General features: G+C 56.2%; 1 protein-coding gene across 2 annotated transcripts; it reads left to right on the plus strand.

The window, feature by feature from the left end:
- Positions 1-536: 536 nt before the first annotated feature.
- ALOXE3 (arachidonate lipoxygenase 3) lies at positions 537-20,363 on the plus strand. 2 transcript variants are annotated; one of them, XM_026520881.4, is made up of 15 exons: positions 537-947; positions 1,576-1,780; positions 2,872-2,953; positions 3,503-3,622; positions 3,912-4,037; positions 6,694-6,797; positions 7,096-7,268; positions 7,977-8,120; positions 8,208-8,411; positions 8,505-8,591; positions 9,054-9,223; positions 9,758-9,879; positions 13,836-13,936; positions 14,523-14,693; positions 19,554-20,363. In XM_026520881.4, exons 1-15 carry the CDS (start codon positions 801-803, stop codon positions 19,731-19,733), a joined length of 2,136 nt encoding a protein of 711 aa, XP_026376666.2. In that variant the 5' UTR covers positions 537-800; the 3' UTR covers positions 19,734-20,363. The 2 variants fall into 2 exon arrangements, with proteins under 2 accessions (XP_026376666.2, XP_044247707.2); XM_044391772.3 differs by having other exon boundaries at positions 3,915-4,037.
- Positions 20,364-23,227: the final 2,864 nt, after the last annotated feature.

Genomic DNA, 23,227 nt, shown 5'->3' on the forward strand with positions numbered 1-23,227 from the left:
CCACGCGGGGCCTTCAGACGCCGTGAGCCCCGGGTCCACTTTGGTCCCTGCCGGCGCCATCCCGAGGGAGGGACCGAGATCGGACGTGTCGCGGAGCGGGGACCCAGGGGACTGGGCGTGGGGAAGGTGGTGCGCAGTGGGGAGCGACAGGAGACTTGTGCCTGATTCCTCTGCAGGGGCGACTCGCCTGCGGGCGGCCGCGGTCACGTGTGATTTATGCCGAGTATGGCTCACTTGCGAAGACTGATTCACATGGGTGATTCACAAGAAGGGAATGCGGGTGCCCCGTGCCCAGGCCTGGCTGAGAGGAGGAAGGGGTCTCGGGGCAAGTTGGGGAGTGGGCGGACCAGGGCCACAGGGTATCAGCGGGCCCCTGACCGGGAGCAGGGCAGTGTCCCAGTCACACAGGTGTTACCTGCTTCTCGTCTCCTTCTCGGCCTCTGGTCCCTCCCTCCCTTCCCAGTGGGACTCGGGCTCCTGATATCCATCTGGGTGAGCCCTGTCCTGCCAGCCAGAGAGACCGGCTGTGCCAGGGGCAAGCAAACAACTATTAGGGTGGGGAGAGGGAGCCCGCAGTGAGCCAGGACAGAGACCAGGAGCTTCGGGGGAGAGAGGCGAGCGAGCCCCAGAGCATCCCAGAGAGCGGGGCCTTCCCTGGGAGGCTTACCTACCGGGGCCCCAGCCCCCCACTCAGGGGCTCCACAGCCCGACAGCTCAGCCCCGCCCCGCCCGCAGCTCACCTCCAAGGCGGGCTCCTGCTGTGGCCACGGCTGCCGGGGCATCCCCCCTTCCTTCCCGCCATGGCCGTGTACCGCGTGTGTGTGACCACGGGGCCCTACCTGATGGCCGGCACGCTGGACAATATTTCTGTCACTCTGGTGGGCACTTGTGGTGAGAGCCCCAAGCAGCTGCTGGATCGCTTGGGCAGGGACTTCACCCCTGGATCAGTAAGTACGGAGGAGAAGGAGGAGGGACCCGTGAGGGCCAGCTGGCAGGGGACCCTGAAGGAGGGGAGGGTCATTCCCCCCGGGTCATTCCTCCAGCCCTGCAGAACTCAGGGAGCCGGCCCTGACCTCCTCACCAGCCTGTTCTGGTCTCTGTCTTTCCTGGGGACAGGGTACATTCTCCCCAGGCAGGGCTGTGAAGAAGGAACTGGGGGCTGGGGTCAGGAGAATTCCACCTGCTTCCTACTTCCTCCCATAATGGAAGGTGGGCTTTGGGCAAGTCGCTTGCCCTCTGTGAGTCGGGGTTTCCTCTTCTCTGGAGGGGATCTGCTTGCTTCCGTCAGGCTCCAGGATTGTTTGCTGGTGGCTTACACAAGGGTGCGGGAGCCAAGAAGGCTGGTGAGATCCAGAATCCACTCTGCTCACTCACGGTGCCTCTGGGAGCTGTGGCCACTTCTGCTTGGATGAAGGGGTGCCTTTTCCTAATTTATACAAAGGCCCCGCATGGGTTAGCGGCCCTCAGGCTTATATGCCAGAACAGAACAGGCGTAGGCGTAGACGCACCCCGCAAGGTGTAAGGATGCCCCTGCAGTTCCTCGCTTCTCACCTGCTTGCTTTCTGGTCCCCTCAGGTACAGAAGTACAAGGTGCGCTGCTCAGCGGAGCTGGGCGAGCTCTTGCTGCTGCGTCTACACAAGGAGCGCTACGCTTTCTTCCCCAAGGACTCTTGGTACTGCAGCTGCCTCTGTGTCACGGCCCCCGATGGCACCCGTTCCCACTTCCCCTGCTATCAGTGGATTGACGGCTACTGCACCATAGAGCTGCGACCAGGAGCAGGTGGGCCAGAGGCAGCGGCTGGCCTGGGTTGCAGAAGGCTTCTGTTGGAGTCAGGGGGTGGGGGTCGCACAGAGCCCAGGCTGCGGGGAACGGGGGTGGGGTTAGGGTAACTGGAACTCAGAGCTCCCACGTAGATGCTTTCTGAACAAAATTGAGCCTCTCCAGCCCTGAAACTTCAGCAGGGAATTTCTGGGCAGTATACACCCCTCTGGAGACACAGAGGCTAGACACACACACACACACACACGCATTTGCTCGCACGACTCATAGACACACACACAAATGCAAACACACAGAGACCCCGTTTGCTTTCGGCCGACTCCCTCTGCACTCCCCCAGAGTGAATTTCTCCTGCACCCAGAGCAGACTTAGGCTGTAAGCAGAGTAACTGGGCGTCGACAGGTGCAGAAGCTGAGAGAATTTAACTGGGACGGCCCTGCCGACGACCACTGGCTTTTCCTGTGTGGACAAAGTCCCTATGACTATCCCTGTTGGGATTCCCTCTTGCATGTGGGGGGGGGGCTTTCAAGGATGCCAAGCTCGAGCTCCTTCAGCCTCTGACCCCCACCCACGTCTCCTGAGCTGTCTGATCCCGAGAGGCATGACCAGGGCTGGTCTGCATGTTGACATGAGTCTTAGGGATGAGAGGTGATATTCTAGGTCAAGATGAGGAGAGTGACCATTACCCTCGGCCCCCTAGCGAGTTCTTCAGAGACCCGCCTAATCATCCTAGCATATCCATCCACCCATCGCTTCCCAAAATACATTTGTTCATCAGTCATTTGTCAAGTGCTCGTTACGTGCACGGTGTCGGGGCGCTGCCCTACGTGCCGGGAAAACACAAAATGACTACAATGTAATTTCTGCCCCCAAAGAGCCCTGGGAAGGAGACAAACATACAATTAGGACGATTGTTATAATTTGGGGGTGAGGTTGTCGTGAGTCCCTTCGCTGATGAATGCATGAAGAACATGGGGTATCCTTGCCACTGAGGGACTGGGTTCAAGGGTAAGGACAATCAGGCAAGCTTTGCTGGAGGACGTGCTGTTTGAAAAGAGACGTATGTGATGAGTACTTTTCATTCCCCACAGCAAAAACTATTTGTCAGGACTCCCTTCCCCTCCTTCTGGACCACAGGAAACGGGAACTCCAGGGCCGACAGGAATGTTACCGGTGAGGGTGGCCTAATTCAACTTCTCTCCCCACCTTTATGCTGACCTCAGCCTCAACCAGACTGACACTAACTCTGAGCTCAGATCCAACCTCGGGGGCCCGGCTCTGATCAGGACGCTCATGTAACCCTAACCTCTACCTGAGGTTGACCCCGAGTCCAGACCCAGAACGCCAGTATCGACAATTGTCCCAATAGCATCAGTGAGACCACACTCAACCCCGCCCCCCCCCCCAGCTGCCCTTGATGGCGCCTGGATGTCAGATATGACCCTGGCATTGACAGATCTCAGCCCAGCCTCAGTCTCCCCCCAAACCAGCCATGATCTTAATCTCACCTAACTCCAAACTGGTCTAGACGTTCGTGTCACCCTCAAATGCTACCCCAACCCGAAGCCCAGTGCCTTCAGGAAGAAAATTCCAATGCTTTGTCATCTACCCAGAAAGTGGGTAGTTTCTGGGGAGTTTTAATTTAAAGTCGTGTCTTTAAAAGCTAAAGTCTATGTTTACCTTAAGTTTAACCAGCCACCCCTACCTCTTTCCCCCCCGAAGCTGGAAGGTTTATGCCCCCGGCTTCCCTGGCATGATAGACGTCAGCAGCTTTGAGGAGATGGAGACAGACAAGAAGTTTGCTTTGACCAAGATGACACCTCGGGCAGACCAAGGGGACAGGTGAGGGGAGCCCCAGGCTTGGGAAGAAGGTGGAGGGGCGTGAAGTGAAGGTTGGGATGATGGGGCCTGGACAGCGGGGAAAAGGGGACAGTGCCATGTAATCCAAGAGTCAGGGGCAGAATGTGGGGGGACCCTGGGGGTCTGGCAGGGAGGTGGCTTAGGCCAGAGCAGACAGGGTCGTGCAGGAGTCCAGAGCCAGGGGAGGATCCAGGGAAGGAATGAAGGGGAGTGGGCTGCAGGTCCGTCTGACCGGTGTCTGTCTTTCTGCCTCGCCCACCTCCCTCCACAGCAGTGGGAATCGGCACCTGCCTGGCTTCCCCATGAAGATTGACTTCCCGTCCCTGCTGCACATGGAGCCCAACATTCGCTACTCAGCCACCAAGACGGCCTCCCTGCTATTCAACGCCATCCCTGCGTGAGGCCACTGCCCTCCCCACACTCCTGTCCCTCTCCCTTCTAGCTCCACCCTGCCAAGCACATCCACATCTCTGTCCCCAGTCTCCCCCTCTCTGTCCCTGGTCTCCCTGCACTCTGTCCTGGTCTCCCCCCCTCTGTCGCCAGTCTCCCCCCTCTGTCCCCGGTCTCCCCCTCTCTGTCCCTGGTCTCCCTGCACTCTGTCCTGGTCTCCCCCCCCTCTGTCCCCCGTCTCCCCCTCTCTGTCCCCGGTCTCCCCTTCTCTGTCCCAGTCTCCCTCTCTCTCCTGGTCTCCCCACTCTGTCCCCCTCTCTATCCCTGGTCTCCCTCTTCTCTCTCCATTCTCTGTCTCCCCATCATCTCCTCTTTGCTCCTGTGTGATCCCTTCTCTTTCCAGTCCTCAAATCTATGAAATGAACCGAGCGCTTTCTCAGTGCAGAGCTTGGTCCCAGGCGCTGTAGGTGGGACCGTGTTGAGCAGGACAGGGAGGCCCGGCCCCGAAGCTTTAAGGAAGTGAAGTCAGACCACCTCACGTTCAGATCCCAGAACCAACACCTTCCAGCCGTGTGACCTTAATCTTCACATGGCCTCTAAACAGTTTCCTTGTTTGTAAAATGACAGTAACACCCATGCCTGCCTCACAGGTCTGGGGGAGAGTAAGCGAGACGACACCCAGTACAAAACAGTCTCTCAGTGGATGTGACTGAGAGTTAGGATGTCGTCTCCAACCGCGAGGAGCTCAGAGTCCCTAGGGAGATGTGTGGCACAGTCAATTAGGAACTGGAAGGGCCATTAGCAGCTCGAGTCCACAGCTGGGTCTCTGAGTGTGACTTATGGTGGGGGTACCATTGACACTCCTGACCAGAGTCAGCCAGGGTGAGCAGGGGCCAGCAGGTGGCCCCTGGGAAGGCAGGTGGGACTGAAGCAGGCTTTGGGCCATGGAGAGGAGAGGTGAGCAGAGAGGGGGTGCGTACTGGGCAAAGCCAGGTTGGTTTGGGGAGGACGGAGAGGCTCGGCTGGCCATCTGTGCAGGGGCTGCATTGGAAGGCCCAGAGGAGTTTGGGACAAGGGGCTAGATCCTCATCCTTGGGGCTTCTGTGCCCAACTGATTCTTTGGGAGAAGGACTAGTAGGAAGGGGGCAGAGGTGGGGCAGGCGGGGAGCTGGGGATGTCCTGGCTGGAGCGCAAGGTAGTCGCAGGTGGCTCAGGCCTCAGGGCAAGGACCCGCGAGAGGCCCTGGCAGGGCTGAGGGACCAGGGTCACCTAAGCTGTCCCCAGAGGGGCATGTGGGTCTAGGCAAGGGAAGGCGCCGGGAGGCCACGAGGACAGCCTGCGTGGGGCTCAGAGAAGGGCCCGTGGGCAGAGGGAGCTGGCATTTGGCAGCCATTGGGGATTTATGGAGAGCAGGGGTGGTAGCAGGGCTTCAGTGCGGGGCCATGGCAGGGACTCTGAAGGACGCTCACACCAGGCCCTTGGAAAAGGAAGACGTTTTCTTTCTCTTTATTGCCTCCTTTCTCTCTGCCTTTTTTTTTTAAAGATTTTATTTATTTATTTATTTATTTATTTATTTATTTATTTATTTATTAGAGAGAGAGTATGAGTGGGGGTTAAGAGCAGAGAGAGAGGAAGAAACAGACTCCCCACTGAGTAAGGATCCCGATGTGGGACTCTATCCCAGGACCCTGGGATCGTGCCCTGAGCTGAAGGCAGATGCTTCCCCAACTGAGCCCCCAGACACCCCTCCTTGCTCTCTGCTTTAACAACGAGCTCCCACCCGGTGTTTCCCCTCTTTGGGGCCTTATGGGGCAGGAACTGGGCAAATGCTGTGGACTGAGGGGTGGGCAGCTCAGTGGACACTCAGGAAGTTGTCCCGGGCTTGGGAGGTCACGGCGCCCACACCCTTTGGGGCCCCTGAGCACGCTTCCACAGCCCCCCTCGCCCACTGCTTGCCACAAACCCACCTGGTGGGCGTTGCATTCCCTTCCGTTTGATGGTGATCGCGAACCGGTATGTCGGGTCATCCAGGGCCGGGCCTGGCCGCAAGGGGCCCACGGTGTCGTGTGTAATAAAGGGCGTCAGGAGGACGTTGGATTTACCGCATAACGCAGGGAGTGCGGGGTGTTTCGTGTGGGTTTGCGGGGTGTGAGGCCGCGCTCTGGCGGACTGTGTGTCTTAGGTTTGATAGCAGGAGGAGATGTAGGCTGGGCTCACCACGAGAAACACAGCTCCAAAAGGTTCGGACGGTACAGACACCCACTAAATGAAAAGTGCATGGCCCCCGCAGGCTGCCGCCCCCCCTTTTACGAGTCTGGTGTACGAAGTACATCTCGGGTTATGTGTTGTGAGAAGGCTGTGGTTGGTCGGGACCAGCTGGTGGCTGGCGTCCTACCCAGACGGGGGCCGGTGAGGGCCCGTGACTAGATGGAAGCTTGAGGAAAGGCCAGGCACCAGCGAAGACTGGCCGTGTGCACCAGTGGGCATACACAGACGGGCTCATCCCTACAAAGCCTCAGCGGGCCGCTAGACTTCTCTCGCGGTGCACTGTTAGGCACGTCTGCTCTGGACATGGACCTGGCCGGGTCCCTCCAGGCCTCTAGGCCGGGGGCACAGTGCCCCAGGCAGCCCCAGGCCCCACCCTTGCTTCCCCTCCCCCTCAGGTCCTTGGGCATGAAGCTCCGAGGGCTGCTGGACCGTAAGGGCTCCTGGAAGAAGTTGGATGACATCCGGAATATCTTCTGGTGCCACAAGACGGTCATTTCAGGTGCACAGAGCCAGGCACCCTACTCCGTGCTCGGAGCCCTGCGCCCCATTCTGGGAATGGGCCCTTTTTCAGCCCTCTCGGGGAGACCGTGGGATTCCCAGAGGGAGGGGCTCCTGGTCTCATGGGTGGCCACCTCGCAGTCTCCCCTTAGGAGCTCACGCCACCTCCCCTTTCTCTGGGAGGGGACAGGAATAGGGGAGTGAGGACAGAGAGATACTCTGCTTGCCAGGGAGACGGTCAAGGGTTGGATCTCGGGAAGCAGTTTCCAGACCAAGGAGCCCCCTCTCTTGCCCCCTAGAGTACGTTACGGAGCACTGGTGTGAGGACACCTTCTTCGGCTACCAGTATCTGAACGGCGTCAACCCCGTCATGCTCCACTGCCTCTCCAGCTTGCCCAGCAAGCTGCCCGTCACCAATGACGTGGTGGCCCCCTTGCTGGGACCCGACACCTGCCTGCAGATGGAACTAGAGGTGGGTGAGCTGCCTTTATAGACAAGGGATGTGTGTGGAGGTAGGATGGGATGGCTGGAGCTGCAGCCAGCCTCGCACCCTTGAACTGGGGCAGGTGGGGATGAGGGCCGGATGGGCTGGGCATGGCTGGAAGCCTGAGGTGAGGCTTGGTGGATGGTAGGAGGGAGCAGGACAGCATGGAAGACGAGGCCCTGCCCGTGTTCTGGGGCCTCCAAGATCCCCAGTGCTGAGGCCCAAAGAAAGCGATTTTAGGACAGGTGGAAGGCAGTACCACTGCATACAAGAGGAACAGTCATGGAGACAGGAGCTCCAAGGGCGTGGGAGAAGACGATGGTCAGTCTCTCTGGGACAGCCAAGCCCTCAGGCACCCTCCAGGAGGCTGGAGATGGGGCAGGCAATTCTCAGAGTGTGGTCATTTTCCTGTTGTTGGATATACTGACAGGGTCACTGAGCTGAGAGAGCGGGAAGGACCAGGTATGGGGGGATGGGGAGAGGACGCCAGCTTACCCAGGTGGGAGGTGGCGCAACCAGGGACTCAGGCGGACCTCATTCCGGACATTCTGGGGAGGGTGGAGTAGCTCACTCAGGCCACGAGTGCAGCCTCCAAGAATTACCGAGGCCCCGGCTGGGGTGGGAGTGGGCAGAGAACAGAGAGGGCAGCGCAGCGCGGGTCGGAGGGTGCTGTGAGCCTCCGTGTGCCTTCCGCAGAGGGGGAACGTCTTCCTAGCCGACTACTGGATCCTGGCGGAGGCCCCTGTCCACTGCCTCAACGGCCGCCCCCAGTACGTGGCCGCCCCGCTCTGCCTGCTGTGGCTCAACCCGCAGGGGAAGCTGGTGCCCCTGGCCATCCAGGTGAGACCTGGGGCGGGATTCCGGGGGCGGGCTCAGGAGGCACACTAGCAGTTTTGAGCCTCACCCCCTTATTATTCTTGGGAGCAGCTCAGCCAGACCCCCGGGCCCGACAGCCCCATCTTTCTGCCCACTGACTCTTACTGGGACTGGCTGCTGGCCAAGACGTGGGTGCGCAACTCCGAGTTCCTGGTGCACGAGAATAACACGCACTTCTTGTGCACGCATCTGCTATGCGAGGCCTTCTCCGTGGCCACGCTTCGTCAGCTGCCGCTCTGCCATCCTATCTACAAGGTCTGTGCGGCCCCGGGGCGGGGGCCAGAGGCGGCGGGCCAGCTCGGCCTGCTCCCCTGACCTTCGGCTCCTGTCTCCTCATCCCGCTCGCAGCTCCTGCTCCCCCACACTCGCTACACGCTGCAGGTGAACACCATCGCGCGGGCCACACTGCTCAACCCCGAGGGCCTTGTGGACAAGGTGCGGCCTCCGGCCCCCGCCCCCCCGTCTCTGAAGCCCCGCCCCGAGGCCGCTTTGCCACGCCCACAAGCCTCTTCAGCCTCCGATCCCACTTCACAGTCCCTGCGAGACCCTTCCCACAAGCCCCGCCTCTCCCCTCTGGTCCCTCCTTGCCCCGCCCACAAGCCCGGGCCCCGCCCCCTCAGGCCCGGCGTCCGAATTCTCCCAGAGGTAGGCACGGCAGCCCCCCTCGATCACATCCCCACTCCACCCCACCGCGGACCCTGCTTTCTTTCAGTTAACAAATACCTAGGATTTCCTCCCATGCACATAGTAGGGCCGCAACCTTCGCAGCCCGCGTCAGTCCCTGTGGGGGTTTGATGCGCGGTCTTGGACTCCTTGATTAACTGGAAACTGGAACATCCCCTCGGCTGAGTCACCAGCCTGGTCTGGTCCCCAAGCCGAGCTGTGTTGTGTTCTCAGGTCACCTCGGTCGGGAGGCAAGGCCTCCTTTACCTCATAAGCACCGCTCTGGCTCATTTCACCTACACCGATTTCTGCCTTCCGGACAGCGTGCGGGCCCGCGGCGTCCTGGCCATCCCCAACTACCACTACCGCGACGACGGCCTGAGGATCTGGGCGGCCATTGAGAGGTGCGGGGTGCGGGCCCGGGACCCCACCAGGGCCCCCTGGCTCAGGGACAGTGCGGACCCCTGTTCTCATGCAGGCTAGGGCGCTTGGAGCTGGGGGTCGCGGGTACTTTGGGCCCCAGCAGGGAGCACCCCAAGGGTGAGAGTTGGGGTTGGGGTCCTCAATGCAATGACGGGTAGCTGCGGGCTGGGGAGGGGCGGGGCTGTGTGTGAACCAGCAGGGAGGAAGGAGAGAACAGAGTGTCCCGAGGATTGGGGCAGGTGCAACAGAGAGGTGTGGGGCCCCCAGGCTGTTCTCAGTGCACTCCCCACCCCCAGACCCCTGGGTGGGAAGGAGGCCCAGGGCACCCATGACTCGGGGGTGCCCAAACCTGGGACCTCAGGTTCCATCTGGATCTGGGAGCTCCCACTGGACTGTGGTGGGCTCTTGATGGACACTGGCTGTCTCTCCCCAGCCTGAGTGGCACTGGGCCTTAGATTTCTGGCCAGGCCTGAGCCCAAGGTCACCCCTGTGGCACGAGCATCTCTTTCCTGCAGCTTTGTCTCAGAAATCGTGGGCTACTATTATCCCAGCGATGCGTCTGTCCGGCAGGACTCGGAGTTGCAGGCCTGGGTCGGCGAGATTTTTGCTCAGGCGTTCCTGGGCCGGGAAAGCTCAGGTATCCCATCCCCCCACCACGAGCTCCCAATGACCTGGTGTTCCCTCTGGCCTCACCTGTTACTTAGCTCTTACTTAGGACAAGTCTTTGAACTACATCCTATTATTAGCCCCACGGCACAGATGGGGAACAGGTACAGAGAAGGCTTTGCAGATAGTGGCAGAGGTGGGATCCAGAGCTGGCTCTCACCGTCTCCAAAGTCCTTGCTCGAAGCCACTACACTGTGACCCTCTGGTTCTTCCTCGACCCTTACTCAAGCCTGTCCATTCACCGTTGCTTGCTGAGCTCTATGGACGTGTCCCATCATGTGGTAGGAGCCATCTCCAGCCTCAAAGGTTGAGGATTCCGGAACCTTCTCTCATACTTCCTCATGCTTGTTCCTCCAGGTGGCCCCTCGAGCCACCAACCTCTCTCATTTCTTTTGGCCCCCTGGAATGACATGGTCCTGCTGCCTCCTAGTTTTTCCTTATCAACACCTGTCACCTGGCACTAACTTCCCCCACTTCTTCTGACACTGCCCGAAAGGTTTTTGAGACCCACTGACCCCAGAGGCCCTGTCTTCTGCCTCCTTTGCTTAACCTCAGCAGACCACCCTCCCCTTCCTTAAAGTCTTCCCTTAGGCCCAGGGAGGAAGCATCCTCTGAGACCCCCACTTCCTCCTGGGCCTTTCCCAGGTCCCTGTCCCAGATGTTGGCTTGTCCGGCCTGGGTCTCTGTCTCCTCTCTACCCTCCCGTGCTGGAATGATCCTTTCTCCCGTTTCTCCTCTGCAGTTGATTTCAGACTTAGAAATCCCCCTACCCCCCATTCCCTGAAGAACTTTCCATTTTCTCTGTCTCCTTGTCACCCTTGAGACCAGCACACAAAAACTACAAGCTACAGGTTCTGAGGCGCTTTTTTTCCCTTTAAACAATGAATTTTAAACACATAGAAAAGCAGAGAGTATAATGCAACGAACACCCATTCACCCACCGCCCAGATTCAACCAGCACTCATTTGATTAACCTGTTGCTTTTATTAATTGCTGAAGTCTTTTAAATTACGCATATTTCATATTTTACTCCCAATCAATATGCAACTCAAAAAAACCCAAGTTTTTCTACACAACCACGATACTGTCAGCACGCTCGACAGAGTTGACAATAAACTCCAATATGGCACCTGTAGAGGGAGAAGCAGGCTCCCCGCAGAACAGGGAGCCCGATGTGGGGCTCGATCCCGGGACCCTGAGGTCATGACCTGAGCTGAAGGCAGATGCTCAACCGAGTCACCCAGGCGCCCCTCTTTTGGATCTTTAAAGGATGACCCGTCCCCTGCTTTGCAAGCCCACTGTTAATCCTGGGCTGACCTGATCCTGGCGGCTTCCTCCTCTGAGGGTAGTTTTTCTCTTTGGGCCTGTTTCTTATTTAAGACCTGGGGCAGGGGGTCTAATTACTGTGGGCTGACTCTCCTATCTTACTGTATTCAGCCTGTCTCTGACTCAGAACATCAGAGCACTCTTCAGATGGACGAACAGCTCCGACCGTGCAAGCTTATCGCAGATTCCTGGTTTAGGGCGAGGCACACTCATTAGTTAACTTCAGTCAGTGTGACTTTTGCTTCCATATTTCAAGGGGAACAAATTAACCACAGGAGCTACAGAAAAATTCCCATAGGTGGCCTGACTTCCTTTGCCTTTTAATCTCGGCCCTTCCAGGTTAGAATATCCCCCGCCAAGGGAACATCCAGAAAATTCCCACAGGCTCCCAGTCAGATGCCCGGTCCTTCCTCCGACCCTCTGCATCCTGACTGCAAACTTTGAAGCCATCTTTGGCTCCCACTCTGTCTTCCTGATTCCCTAAATCTGGCTGGGTGGCCAATTCCTCTTGTCGCCATCATGTCCCACTGTCACCACCCAGTTCCAGTCCTCATACTGTGGCAGCTGCTTCTTTCCAGGCCTCACTGTTCCCAGCCTCTTGCTGCCCACCCATCAGGTCTGTGGGGCCGCCACCCTGACAGTCCTCCAAAATTGTGCCCAGAAACCACGTGGCTTGGCACGTGCTGTGGCTTCACCTCCAATAAGTACCTTCCATGTCCCTTCGCCTTGCTGATGCCTCATTCCTTCCCGCTCTGCTTCTTACCTTCTTAGATATTCACTCCAGGCAGCCAGTAATTACTGGGCTCGTAATAGTAAGTATTGTTCCGGGGGTTCAGCAGTGAACAGGACAGACGAAACTCCCCCTGGCCTTCCCAGAGTTTCCCATTCTAGTGGGGAGATTCGGAGAATCACCAAACAAATATGTCAGGGGGTGGGTTAGGAGCGCTCAGGAAAAGGAAACAGCACGTGAGGTAGGGGGTTATTTCAGCTAGGAGGTCCTGGAAGGCCTCTTGGAGGAGGTGACATTTGAGTAGAGAGCTGAAGGAAGTGAGAGAGCTAGTTCTGCGGATAACTGGTTTTAGCAAGGGGGTGACATGATTGGATTGATGATTCTAAAGGATCAGTCACTCTGGCCGTCAGGGACAAGAGTGGAAGCAGGTGGGTTCATGCAGGAGGGACATGATGGAGACTGGGTGCTGGTGAGGCGGGATTGGCTTCTGAAAGTATTTGCCGATATACGTGGCATGAGATAAAAAGAGGAGGGGATGCACAGACTGGGGTCTGAGCGACTGGATAAAGCTGCGGGAATGGGACCACCGTGGGAGGGACAGGTCTGGGGAGTGTGTGGGGGAGGGGGCCAAGCATCAGGGTTTGCAGGTGTGACGTCTGAGAGGCCGTGTAGACACCTACCTTGGAGTGTCAGGTGGCAGCCGCGGACTTACGCCCACGGCTGTGTCTAGAATTCAGGGGCCAGGCGGAGCCGGAGGTGTGAATTTGGGAGTCATCGGCCAGTGGGGAGCAGTTAAAGCCGTTGATTTGGACGAGAGCAGTGATGTACAGAGAGGAGAGGACCCAGCTGAGCCAGAAAATGCCTTCTTCCTCTGTCATCTTTTTGCCTCTCAGAGCTCACTCACCCTTGTCTTCCTGTAGGGAGGTCTCCCCTAAGCGCCCCAGCCCGGTGTCTGTCTCTGCCCTGCCTGCGCTCTCCTCAGAGAGCCAAGCCCTGGCCTTGGAGCCCCCTTCTGCTTCCATCCCTGCGCACTTATGAGTAACACACTCTGGTCACCTGCCTTGTCAATGATCCGCCATTGGGTGCTTGGACAAATCTTGGTGAACTGGGGAGAATTAAATCATAAAGTGCTGGGGCGCCTGAGTGGCTGTCTGTTGGGCACCTGGCTCTTGAGGTTTCGGCTTGGGTCATGATCTCATGGTTTCCGAGATCGAGCCCCGCGTCGGGCTCCACGCTCAGCGGGAAGTCTGCTTGAGATTCTCTCTCTTCCTCTGCCCTTACCCCCATTCTCATTCTCTCAAGTAAATAAATAAATCTTAGAAAAATCATTAAGTGCTATCAGGGGCTGCAGATAGAAGAGGGGAGAAGAGTCAGTTTGGCTGTCAGCTTGAACTTGGCTCCTCCCGTGTGAGCTCTGCTGGCTGGGCATTTTCTGGTCTGATCCCAGCAGCCAGCTCCTATCCTGACCCCCTTCAGATGGTGATGACCGTCCCTAACCTCAGCCCAGCCCTAATCTTTTTTTTTTTTTTTTAAGATTTTATTTATTTGTTTGACAGAGAGAGACAGCCAGCGAGAGAGAGAACACAAGCAGGGGGAGTGGGAGAGGAAGAAGCAGGCTCACAGCAGAGGAGCCTGATGTGGGGCTCGATCCCATAACGCCGGGATCACGCCCTGAGCCGAAGGCAGACGCCCAACCGCTGTGCCACCCAGGCGCCCCCAGCCCAGCCCTAATCTTAATCAAAAGACAGCGGTGGCCAAACGCTCAGCCCTCTCATGCTCACTCTCCCCTTGCGGTGAGCCCCAGCCCAGAGCTGCCCCTCGGAATCCGGTCCCCTTCCTCCACACCCTTTTTCCCTTCCTCCCACACCCAGGCTTCCCACGCCGGCTGTGCACTCCAGGAGAGCTGGTGAAGTTCCTCACTGCAATCATCTTCAACTGCTCCGCCCAGCACGCTGCTGTCAACAGTGGGCAGGTGAGGTGTCAGGGGGCAGGCCTGGGGGCCCTGGGCTATGCAGGGTTGGGCTCAGCACTGGACGTGAGGCCAGAGTTGGGGTTGAGAGCATGGGTGGGTCAGGGTTGGGGTGGGTTTACGATTGGGGCTGAGGTTGGGTGGTGACTGGGTGGAGTGAAGGAGTGAAGGGCCAGTGCTGGATGAGGACAGGGGTGGAGTGGGGTTCAGGATTGTAGTGGTGTTGCCAGCTGGTGTTTTGTAGGGAATAAAACCTATAGGGCCTGTCATGGTGGAGACACGGCCAAGGGGAGAATCAGGCTGTGCCGGGTGGCATGCCAGCCCTTTGGCTAGGGCCCTCTTTGGGTTCTGCTCCTTCCTTGGTGATTCACTCCACCTAGTCCTAGAACATTGGGGGGAGTGACAAGGGGTTAACCTCCTACCCCATATCTGGAACTTTCTATCCTACATCCCTTCCTCTCTTCCCTTTCCACCATCCTTTCATTTCTCAACTGAGAGACCTGGGATGGTAGGGTCAAGATCAGGGATGATGAAGGAGCTGGTTCTCTCCCTCTGGCCAGCTGACTCAACGGGGGTGGGGTCTCTACAGCATGACTTTGGGGCCTGGATGCCCAATACCCCGTCATCCATGAGGCAGCCCCCACCCCAGACCAAGGGGACCGCCACCCTGAAGAGCTACCTAGACACGCTCCCAGAAGTGAATGTCACCTGTAACAACCTTCTCCTCTTCTGGTTGGTCAGCCAGGAGCCCAAAGACCAGGTGTGTATGGGGTGTGGGTTGGGGCGGGGGTGGAGGTTTACAGGGCCTGGGCAGTGGCAGTGGTGGTAGCTGTTCCAGGGAGGTTTGGGGACTGAGTGCTGCCATTTTTGCCCACTGCTGAGCTAGTCTTGGACTTGTCAGTTTCTTTAGAAATGATAGTTGATCCCCAAAGACATACACTGAAGAAAATATCAGTTTAGTAGCTGGGACACAATGTCTATCAGATTCACCAGTTTGCAAATGCAGCCACCCATCTGTTCGTCCATCCATCCACCCACCCATCTGTCCATCCATCCATCCATCCATCCATCCATCCATCCCCCTATCCACCCATCTGTCCCTCCATTCATCCATCTATCCAACCATCCATCTCCCCACCCATCCACTGTTCCATCCATCCATCCATCCATCCATCCATCCATCCACCTATCCACCCATCTGTCCCTCCATTCATCCATCTATCCAACCATCCATCTCCCCACCCATCCACTGTTCCATCCATCCAACCATCCATCCATCCATCCATCCATCCATCCATCCATCCATCCATCCATTAACTGCTCATCCATTCATCTAAACATTCAACACACATTATTTTGGATACTTCCCACATGTCAAGATGGCACTGGGCACCAGGCATATAAAACTGAATGAGACCTTCCTGCCTTTAGGATTCCTATGATCTAGTTGAGGAGACAGACAGGGACATGAAAAAGGGCATCACAGTCTTGCAGGCATCATTTATGTGTGAACACATCAGGAGCGTTTGCAACATGTCAGACGGTGGGCAGATGTGAACCCTATCCTCATGAGCTTAGTCTTATAATAGAGGTGAGAATGGGGACTTGTGCAACCTGACTGAGTCTGGGCGAACCCAGGAAGGCTTCTTGGAAGAAGTGACATCAAAGCTGAAACCTGCAGGACAAGTAGGAGCTAGGCAGACAAAGGAAGGGCAGGGTTAGTTTCTAGGCAGGAGGAAGGACAGAACCAAGTGAAACGAAGTGAAGGTGAGTCCGTTGTTGTGTTGGTAGGATTGCAAATGGTTCAGTGCGGGCGCAGTGTTCATTCGGAAGATGATGGGGAGCCACTGAAGAGCTTTAAGGCATTACATGGCTGAGTCTATGTTTTAGCAAGGGTGCCTCTGTGGCTGTGTGGATGGTTGCGACGGGCAGTTCTAGGCAGGAACAGGTGAGGAGGCTGTCAGGTCCGCTTGGCCAAGGGAGCAGCCCCTTGATCCCCAATTATCAGTATTTCCATTCACATGTGGGGTCATCCGTCCTGCCTCTGCCCTCCTGGTCTTGTTCACAAGCCCTCTGACGTCACAGGAATGTCCTCATTTCTCATGCTTGACTCCGTTCGGTGCAGACGTGTGTTACCTTCCTAACAAGTTTTAATTACCATCTCATTGCCTGGGAATGCCAGGAACTCGTCCCTGGATCCTGCTCCTTTCTGGTTCCATTTCCCAAGGACTTGGAGACGTTCATTTTTGTCGTTATAAAGGAAAACACTCTGTGTTTTTTTGTTTTTGTTTTTGTTTTATCTGCTCACAGAATACTCTATTACTATTCCCAATACTCTCACTCAATACTTCTAGCCACAGAATGTGGGGGGGGGACCAGCGGGGTGTCAGATAATTTAACTCAGTTCTGACAGTCTCCTTGCAGATAATGGCAAGTCCCACGGGCTCAGACTCATTCCCACAAGACTGCCACAGCCCCCCATTCCGCCCCCCCCCCACGCCATGCCAACCGCAATCCCAGGTTGTCACCTGCGCTTCTGACCCACCAGCTAAAAATCAGAGGTTTCTATGACTCCCTACCCCCAGTTTCGGTCATTTGCTGTACCGGGTCACAGAACTCAGGGAAAACACTTTATGTATCAGATTCCTGGTTTATTATAAAAGGACATAAGTCAGGAACAGCCAGAGATGCGCTGGGCAAGGTGTGTGGGACGGGGTGCAGGGCTGACTCGCCCTCTCTGGCTGCCCTGCCCTCCCTATCCCTCCATGCTGTTTGCCAGCCTGGAAGCTCTCCAAACCCCTGCTGCTAGGGTTTTCCTGTCTCACTACCTGGGTGCGATTGATTGAATCCTTGGCCACTGAGGAGTAAGTCAACCTCTGGCCCCTCTCTCCTCCCCGGAGGCTGGGGACTGGAACTGAAAGTTCCAACCTTCTAATCGCGTGGTTGGCCCTCCTGACAGCCACCCCATCCTTAGGGGCTTTCCAGAAGTCACCGAAGGAACGGTAGACTCAGGTGTGGTTGAAAGGCCTTATTATGATAACAAGACACCTTTAACACTTTCACGCTTACAGAATTATAAGGGTTTTAGGAGCTCTGTGCCTGGAATGGGAGGAGCCCAAATGTATATTCCTTACTGTAAATGGCAATATCACAGTGGGAGCGATGGTAGGCAAGAGAGTGAGGGTGGAGGGCTGCCTCCTAGAAGCCAGTGGGGAGTCTAACCTAGAAAATCATCACAACAGCAACAGTAGCTACTGTTTCTTGGGGGATCTAGGATGTCTCAGTCACTAAATCAAATCCCTTAGGTACGCTTTTTTAAAATACAAAGTGAGTAAGGAGCTTTACTTAAAATGCTTAATACAGTGCCTGACATATAAGTGTTCAATAGATGGTAGTTCCATTTTTTTAAAAAGATTTAAAAAAATTTAAATAACCTCTACCCCCCACATGGGGCTCGAACTCACAACCCCGAGATCAAGCGACACGTTCTACCAATGGAACTGGCCAGGACCCCAAATGGTAGTTGCATTTTACAGGGGAGAGAGCTAAGCAAGTTGGTTCAGAGACGCTAAGCAAGTTGCCCGGGGTCACAGAGCTAGTACGCAGGCTCTGAACCCAGCTTGTCATGTTCCTGTGTTCTGGTTTTTTGGATAGCTATATTATAGTTTTAGAAATTAGATGTAATCTGGTGAATCAGACATAAAACTGATTCTTTGAAAAGACCAATAAAATAAAGACCCCAGAGATAGTCCCCATCAAGGGAGAGACAACAGAGCATTCAACGTACGACACTCGGTAGGCATGGAAAGACAAACCACCAATAATTGAGAAGGTTGAAGAAATTACAAGAAAGCACGACTTGCAGTTTTATGTAAACACATTTGGAAATTGCGGTGAAGGAGATGATTTTCTAGGAAAACAACAAAGAAAGCTTAACGCCACTAGAGATGAAAACCATACATAAACGGAAAAGGGCGTTAAAGATCTCAATCCCCCTCCTTGCAAAGGGAGAGTCTACTAAGCCTTCAAGGACCAACTCATTCCTAAATCGCTCAAACTGCTCGAAAGTATAGGAAAAAATGCTCCCCAGATCATGTTACTGGGAACCTTGATACCAGCACCCAGCCAAGGTGATGCGCTTAAGAAGGGAGGTAGGTCTCCGGTAGAAAGTTCCAGTCCCAGATCCACACTTCCCCTGGTGTGACCCCGGATATGTAATCGGGCCTCTTCAAGCCTCAGTTTCTTTATCTGTGAAGTGGGAATGATAAGAGCGCCTGTCTTACAGGATTGTTGTGCCGTCATGACCGTCCATGTCAAGTGCTTGCAATGTGTTAGCTGTAATTAAGAAAATGAAATTATAAACGTGTTTCACTGAGTGACAACCATCTTAAAAATACATCATTAACCAATGAAGGCCAATAGTGCATAGTAAGACGATAATATGCCGTGCTGAAGTCTAGTTTATTCTAGGAATGAGAGGAATGAGAGATCGGTTCACCCTGATGAAATCTAACGATGTAATTTATTACATCAATAAAGTAACACCATATAATCATCTCAATATGTGAAAGAAATGTTTGGGAAGTGCGGACAGTCATTACTAATGAAAACTCAGTGTAAAATGAAACTCCCATACCCCCCCCATTTTTTTTTAAAGATTTTATTTATTTATTAGAAAGAGAAAGCATACAAGCAGGGGGAGCGGGAGAGGGAGAAGCAGGCTCCCCGCTGAGCAGGGAGACCGATGCGGGGCTCAAACTCACGACCCCGAGATCATGATCTGAGCTGAAACCAAGAGCCGGACACTGTAACCGACTGAGCCACCCAGGTGCCCCAAGACCAAGAATTTGTAAACATCAGGATTATTGGCAACAGTTACATCGTATGCAGGTGATACTGGACGGGAGGCACATGCCGATTAGGAGGCTGGGCCCGTGGAGCCCAGCTGCTTCTGTGGGCTGCTCAAGGAGAGAGGGGCCGCCCCGTCCTGCCATAGGACGGCACCCACTAGATGCTCACTGCGAGGCTTGCCGATTGCGGCCGGCCGGGCTGTAAAGGGAGCCCGTGAGTGGTGATGGTGTTGGGTGGCTTGGCAAGACGGCTTCAGAACTGGCTGTCGTCTTCAGGGGTGGGATTTTGTGAAATGGTGGGGTGACAGGTGTATCCTGGGTCCTGTCTGCTGGAGGGTGTTTGTGTTGATTTTGTAACACGTCAGGTTGATTTGTGTTACGAACGTGCTTGTGCTCTTTTAGTTCACAGAGCAGTGGACCAGGCCCTGGAAGGGACCTTTGAAGATGCTCTGGTCCCATGCATCCTCTTTCAGGCGCAGAACGGGTCTTGGGGCCGCAGTAACAGGCAGAGGGCTACCAGCAGAGGGAGCACTAACCTGGGCTAACCATCCCAGCAACACACTCCCTGGGTTGCCGGTGTGTGTGTGGGGGGGGGGGGGGGGCTGCTCTGTGCAGGCTCCCTGGAGTGGGGAGTGGGGTTTGGAGGGGTCACGTCTGCAGCAGCTGCGGCTGGGTCAGGCCCTTGGAGCTACCCTGACGATGTGTTGGCAAACGTGGTCCTTCCCCATTCTTCGTCCCATCCCCAACACTGCCACCCGGTTTTCTCCCAGCGGCCCCTGGGCACCTACCCGGATGAGCACTTCACGGAGGAGGCCCCTCGGCGGAGCATTGCTGCCTTCCAGAACCGCCTGGCCCAGATTTCGCGGGAGATCCGGGAGCGGAACCAGGGTCTGGAGCTGCCCTATGCCTACCTGGACCCTCCGCTCATCGAGAACAGCGTCTCCATTTGACCTCCTCCTCCTACCGCCCTGGAAGGAAGGCTCGAGTGCGAGGACACATGGCCACGAGGAGGGCCAGCTTGTCAGGGCCCTGTCCGTTCCCACTCAGCTGGAGCCTTCTCTGCACCTGGGGACTTTCCCACCCAGGGTGGCTCTAGCCTCCTGCGGGTGGGCCCTGAGCGGTGAGGGGCCCGCACAGCAGTGTCCAGGGTGCGAAGCCGCTGCCTAACGTCGAACGCACAGCAGGTCCTTCAAGAGAAAGGAACCCCGTCACCCCTTGCTCTACTTGGGGCAGCCTCTTACTTTCCTCTCCTATGAAAATCTACCTCCTCCCCTCGGGAACCCCACAGGGACTCTGAGCTCCCCTTCCTCATCCTCCCCCTCACCCCCAAACTCTTCCTCTTACCTTATCGCTTTGTTTCTGCTTTCCTCCAAACCTAGGACCAACCAGTCTAACTAACTTCCCAGGCTGGAAGAGCCTGGAAAATGGGCGAGATGTGTGGCCTGGGTCTACACCCCAGCTTCCCTGGACCTCTCACTGCAGTCCTCAGGGAGACTGGGTGTGTGTGGGGACCCTCCCCAGCCCTTGCCCTGTCCCCTCCCTTCTGTTTTCCTGTCTTTGAGCCCAATGAATTCAATAAAATCCAACATATTGGGCTCCCATTTCATTTTTGGTTTGATGTGTGTGTGCGGGTGGGAGAAGGAGGGAGCAGCAGCGAGTCCCTGCATCATCGCTCAGTAGACAGGAAGCCTCCCAGCTCAACCCACCACCTAGCCAGGCCCCACCTTCCTGCCTTCACCTCCAGAGTGCGTCACCCATCAGAAGGTGAAGGAATATCCCGACTCAAGGGGCTGATAGGAAAAAAGCAGGTGCTTTGCAAACCCTGAGAATCCAGCTTCTGGGTGTGGGAGTTATTAGTGCTGCCCCTGGGATCTGGTTACTCTTCTGAACTCAGGGAAGACTCAGTCTCCGGGCCCCTGGTGGATGGGTGGAAGCATGACGAGCTCTGGCCAACCAGCTCCATGCAGAAGGGATGCGGGATACGGGTCCTCTCCAGGCTGGGGCACTTAGTCACTGCACGAGCCCCTCCAGAGTTGCCATCTCTCTGCCTCTGCTGTTCTAGAAGCCCACGTGGAGACGGCACAGCCATCAGCTCCCATCTCGAAGGGTCCAGGACAGAGCCCCGTGCTGACCTGGGCTGGACCAGGAGCTGAGCCAGAAATACACTTTCGTGGAATCCCACCACTGAGATTTTGGGATAGGTTGTTGTTGCAGGATTACAGACGCTGATAGTAATCTGGGGAGTCTGATGTTCCCCTTTGCAGCCCCGAAGGCCCTAGAAATAGAGATCCGGGGTGCCTGAGTGGCTCAGTCGGTGAAGCGTCTGCCTTCAGCTGGGGTCATGATTCCAGGGTCCTGAGATCAAGCCCTGTGTGCGGCTCCCTGCTCAGCGGGGAGCCTACTTCTCCCTCTTCCTCTGCCCCTCCCCTTTCAAATAAATAAATAAAACCTTAAAAAAAAAAAAAAACAACAACAACAAAATCAAAGGACTAAGAACTAGCCAGAGGCACCTGTGTGTGGCCAGGACTGTGGCAGAGGCTGGACGGTCGGGCCCCTTGCACCTGCGCTTTGACTTAGAACAGCAGGACCAGGATATAGAACACGCGCGCATGCGCGCACGCACGCACGCACGCAGCCTGTCCCTTCAGGAAGCCAGACACTCCTTGGCTGCCACCGAAGTTAGCATTAGAAGGCATGCCCATGCTAAAAATGCCCCCAAGCCGGAGAGGGAGGGATGGGGGTGGATCACTGCAATCAGCCAGCTTGGAGGGAGATTTACTGGGGAGACACACCTGGCCGCACATAGGATTCTGCTCCGGGGACAGGATGTGGGGAAGGCGCTCGGGCCCTGTCCCATAGGGGGCTTCCTCCAGCCCGCACTCTGGACCCCTGTCCCATAGGGGGCTTCCTCCAGCCCGCACTCTGGACCCCTTTTTGGTCTGGAAGGTGACTGGTAGAGCGGGAAGTGCATCAGCCTCTTCCCAGCTGGCGTTGAGCAAGTGCTTCAGCCTCAGTGGCCCCCATGTGTCAGATAAATGGGAGGGACAAGACCTGGAAAGTCCCTTCTAGCATTGACATTCTAGGATCTGCTTGCCTCAAGGCTCCCGTGTCCCTAGACACTGTTCGCTGCTGGGGAAGTAGCTGTGAGCTTCCCCAGCACCATTCCTACTACCACCGGCTTACGGGGAGACAGACAGCAAGCACATGAACAAATAAATCCTTTCAGAGGCTGCGGGTGGGGCAGGGAGATGCAACAGGGCGGTGTATTAGCAGGACTGGGGGTGGGGTGACGTGAGGTCTGGTGGTCAGGGAAGGCCACGTGGAGGAGTTGCCAGCCAGTCGAGACAGGGATCAGAACAAACCACTTGCAACAACGTGGTGGGGAGGCGCAGGGGTGGCTGGCGGGGAGCAAGTGTTACAGACCATGTGTTCGAGGAACAGAGAGGGGGCCAGAGTTGCTGGGATAAGGTGACCGAGGGGTGGATGGAAGATGGTCACGCACAGTCTTGACGTGCACAGGGCGTCCTTGGATTTGATTCTAAGGGCAACACCGTGTTAAGGTCTGGCGAGTTTTAAGCAGGAGAGTGACCCCATTTGATTTTTTTTTCTGTGTCCTGGGGGTGGGTGGGGCCCCAGGGGTTGCTCTCTGCCTTGCAGGGCTTGGGGTGGGGCAAGCAGGGGGTGCCCCAATAGCGAGGACTCAGCTTCCTGTGTGGGTGGCCATTGCGAGCTAACCCAGCGAGCTCGCATCCTTCCCAGGGACCTCCCCTGCTCTCTGGTCCACCCCTGGTCCAGGAGAACCAGTTTTTCAGCCCAGTGAGCACCTACCCAGAGGCACGCATCCACGTTTGGCCCGCAAGTGGGGAGCGCCCCATCTTCATTCTCGTGCCTAGTCCCATCCATGTCCCCAGCCACGTTCACATCCCCGTGGTCCTCGTCTCCATCTGTGTCCTTCAGGGACCTAATTCCCACTCCAGACTCTTGCCCTGATCAAACCCAGAGCCACCACTCCTGCTTTTTGGGGGGACAAACGGATTGGCTGAAAAGAGACCTATTGATTGTGGGTTTTGATCTGAGGAGGCAGCTTTTGGGGGATGGAGGTAGATCCCCACCATTTGGGGTGACACCCAAACACTTCTACACCATCAGTTCCCTGCCCTGCTCCCCTAGATTCCCCCTTTGCTTGACCTTGCAGGCCCCTGCCTCCTCCCCACACCCCCAACTATGTGATTTTACCACCTGATTAGAAGGTTCAGGAAGGGTCTGTCACCTCCACTGCCCAGGACTCTGTGTCCCAGAGGGGCCTGAAAATGCCACTTCCCAAATTCCTGAGCCTCAATCCCCAAGCCATCCCACCCAGCTCTGCACCGAGATTAGCAGCCCCCTGGGGGCACAGTCTCCAGGAAAGGGGAGTGGCTACAAGGTAGGAGGCTGGGAGACTTTG

Source organism: Ursus arctos, unplaced genomic scaffold (assembly GCF_023065955.2).
Source record: "Ursus arctos isolate Adak ecotype North America unplaced genomic scaffold, UrsArc2.0 scaffold_14, whole genome shotgun sequence".
Taxonomy (NCBI): Eukaryota; Metazoa; Chordata; class Mammalia; order Carnivora; family Ursidae; genus Ursus; species Ursus arctos.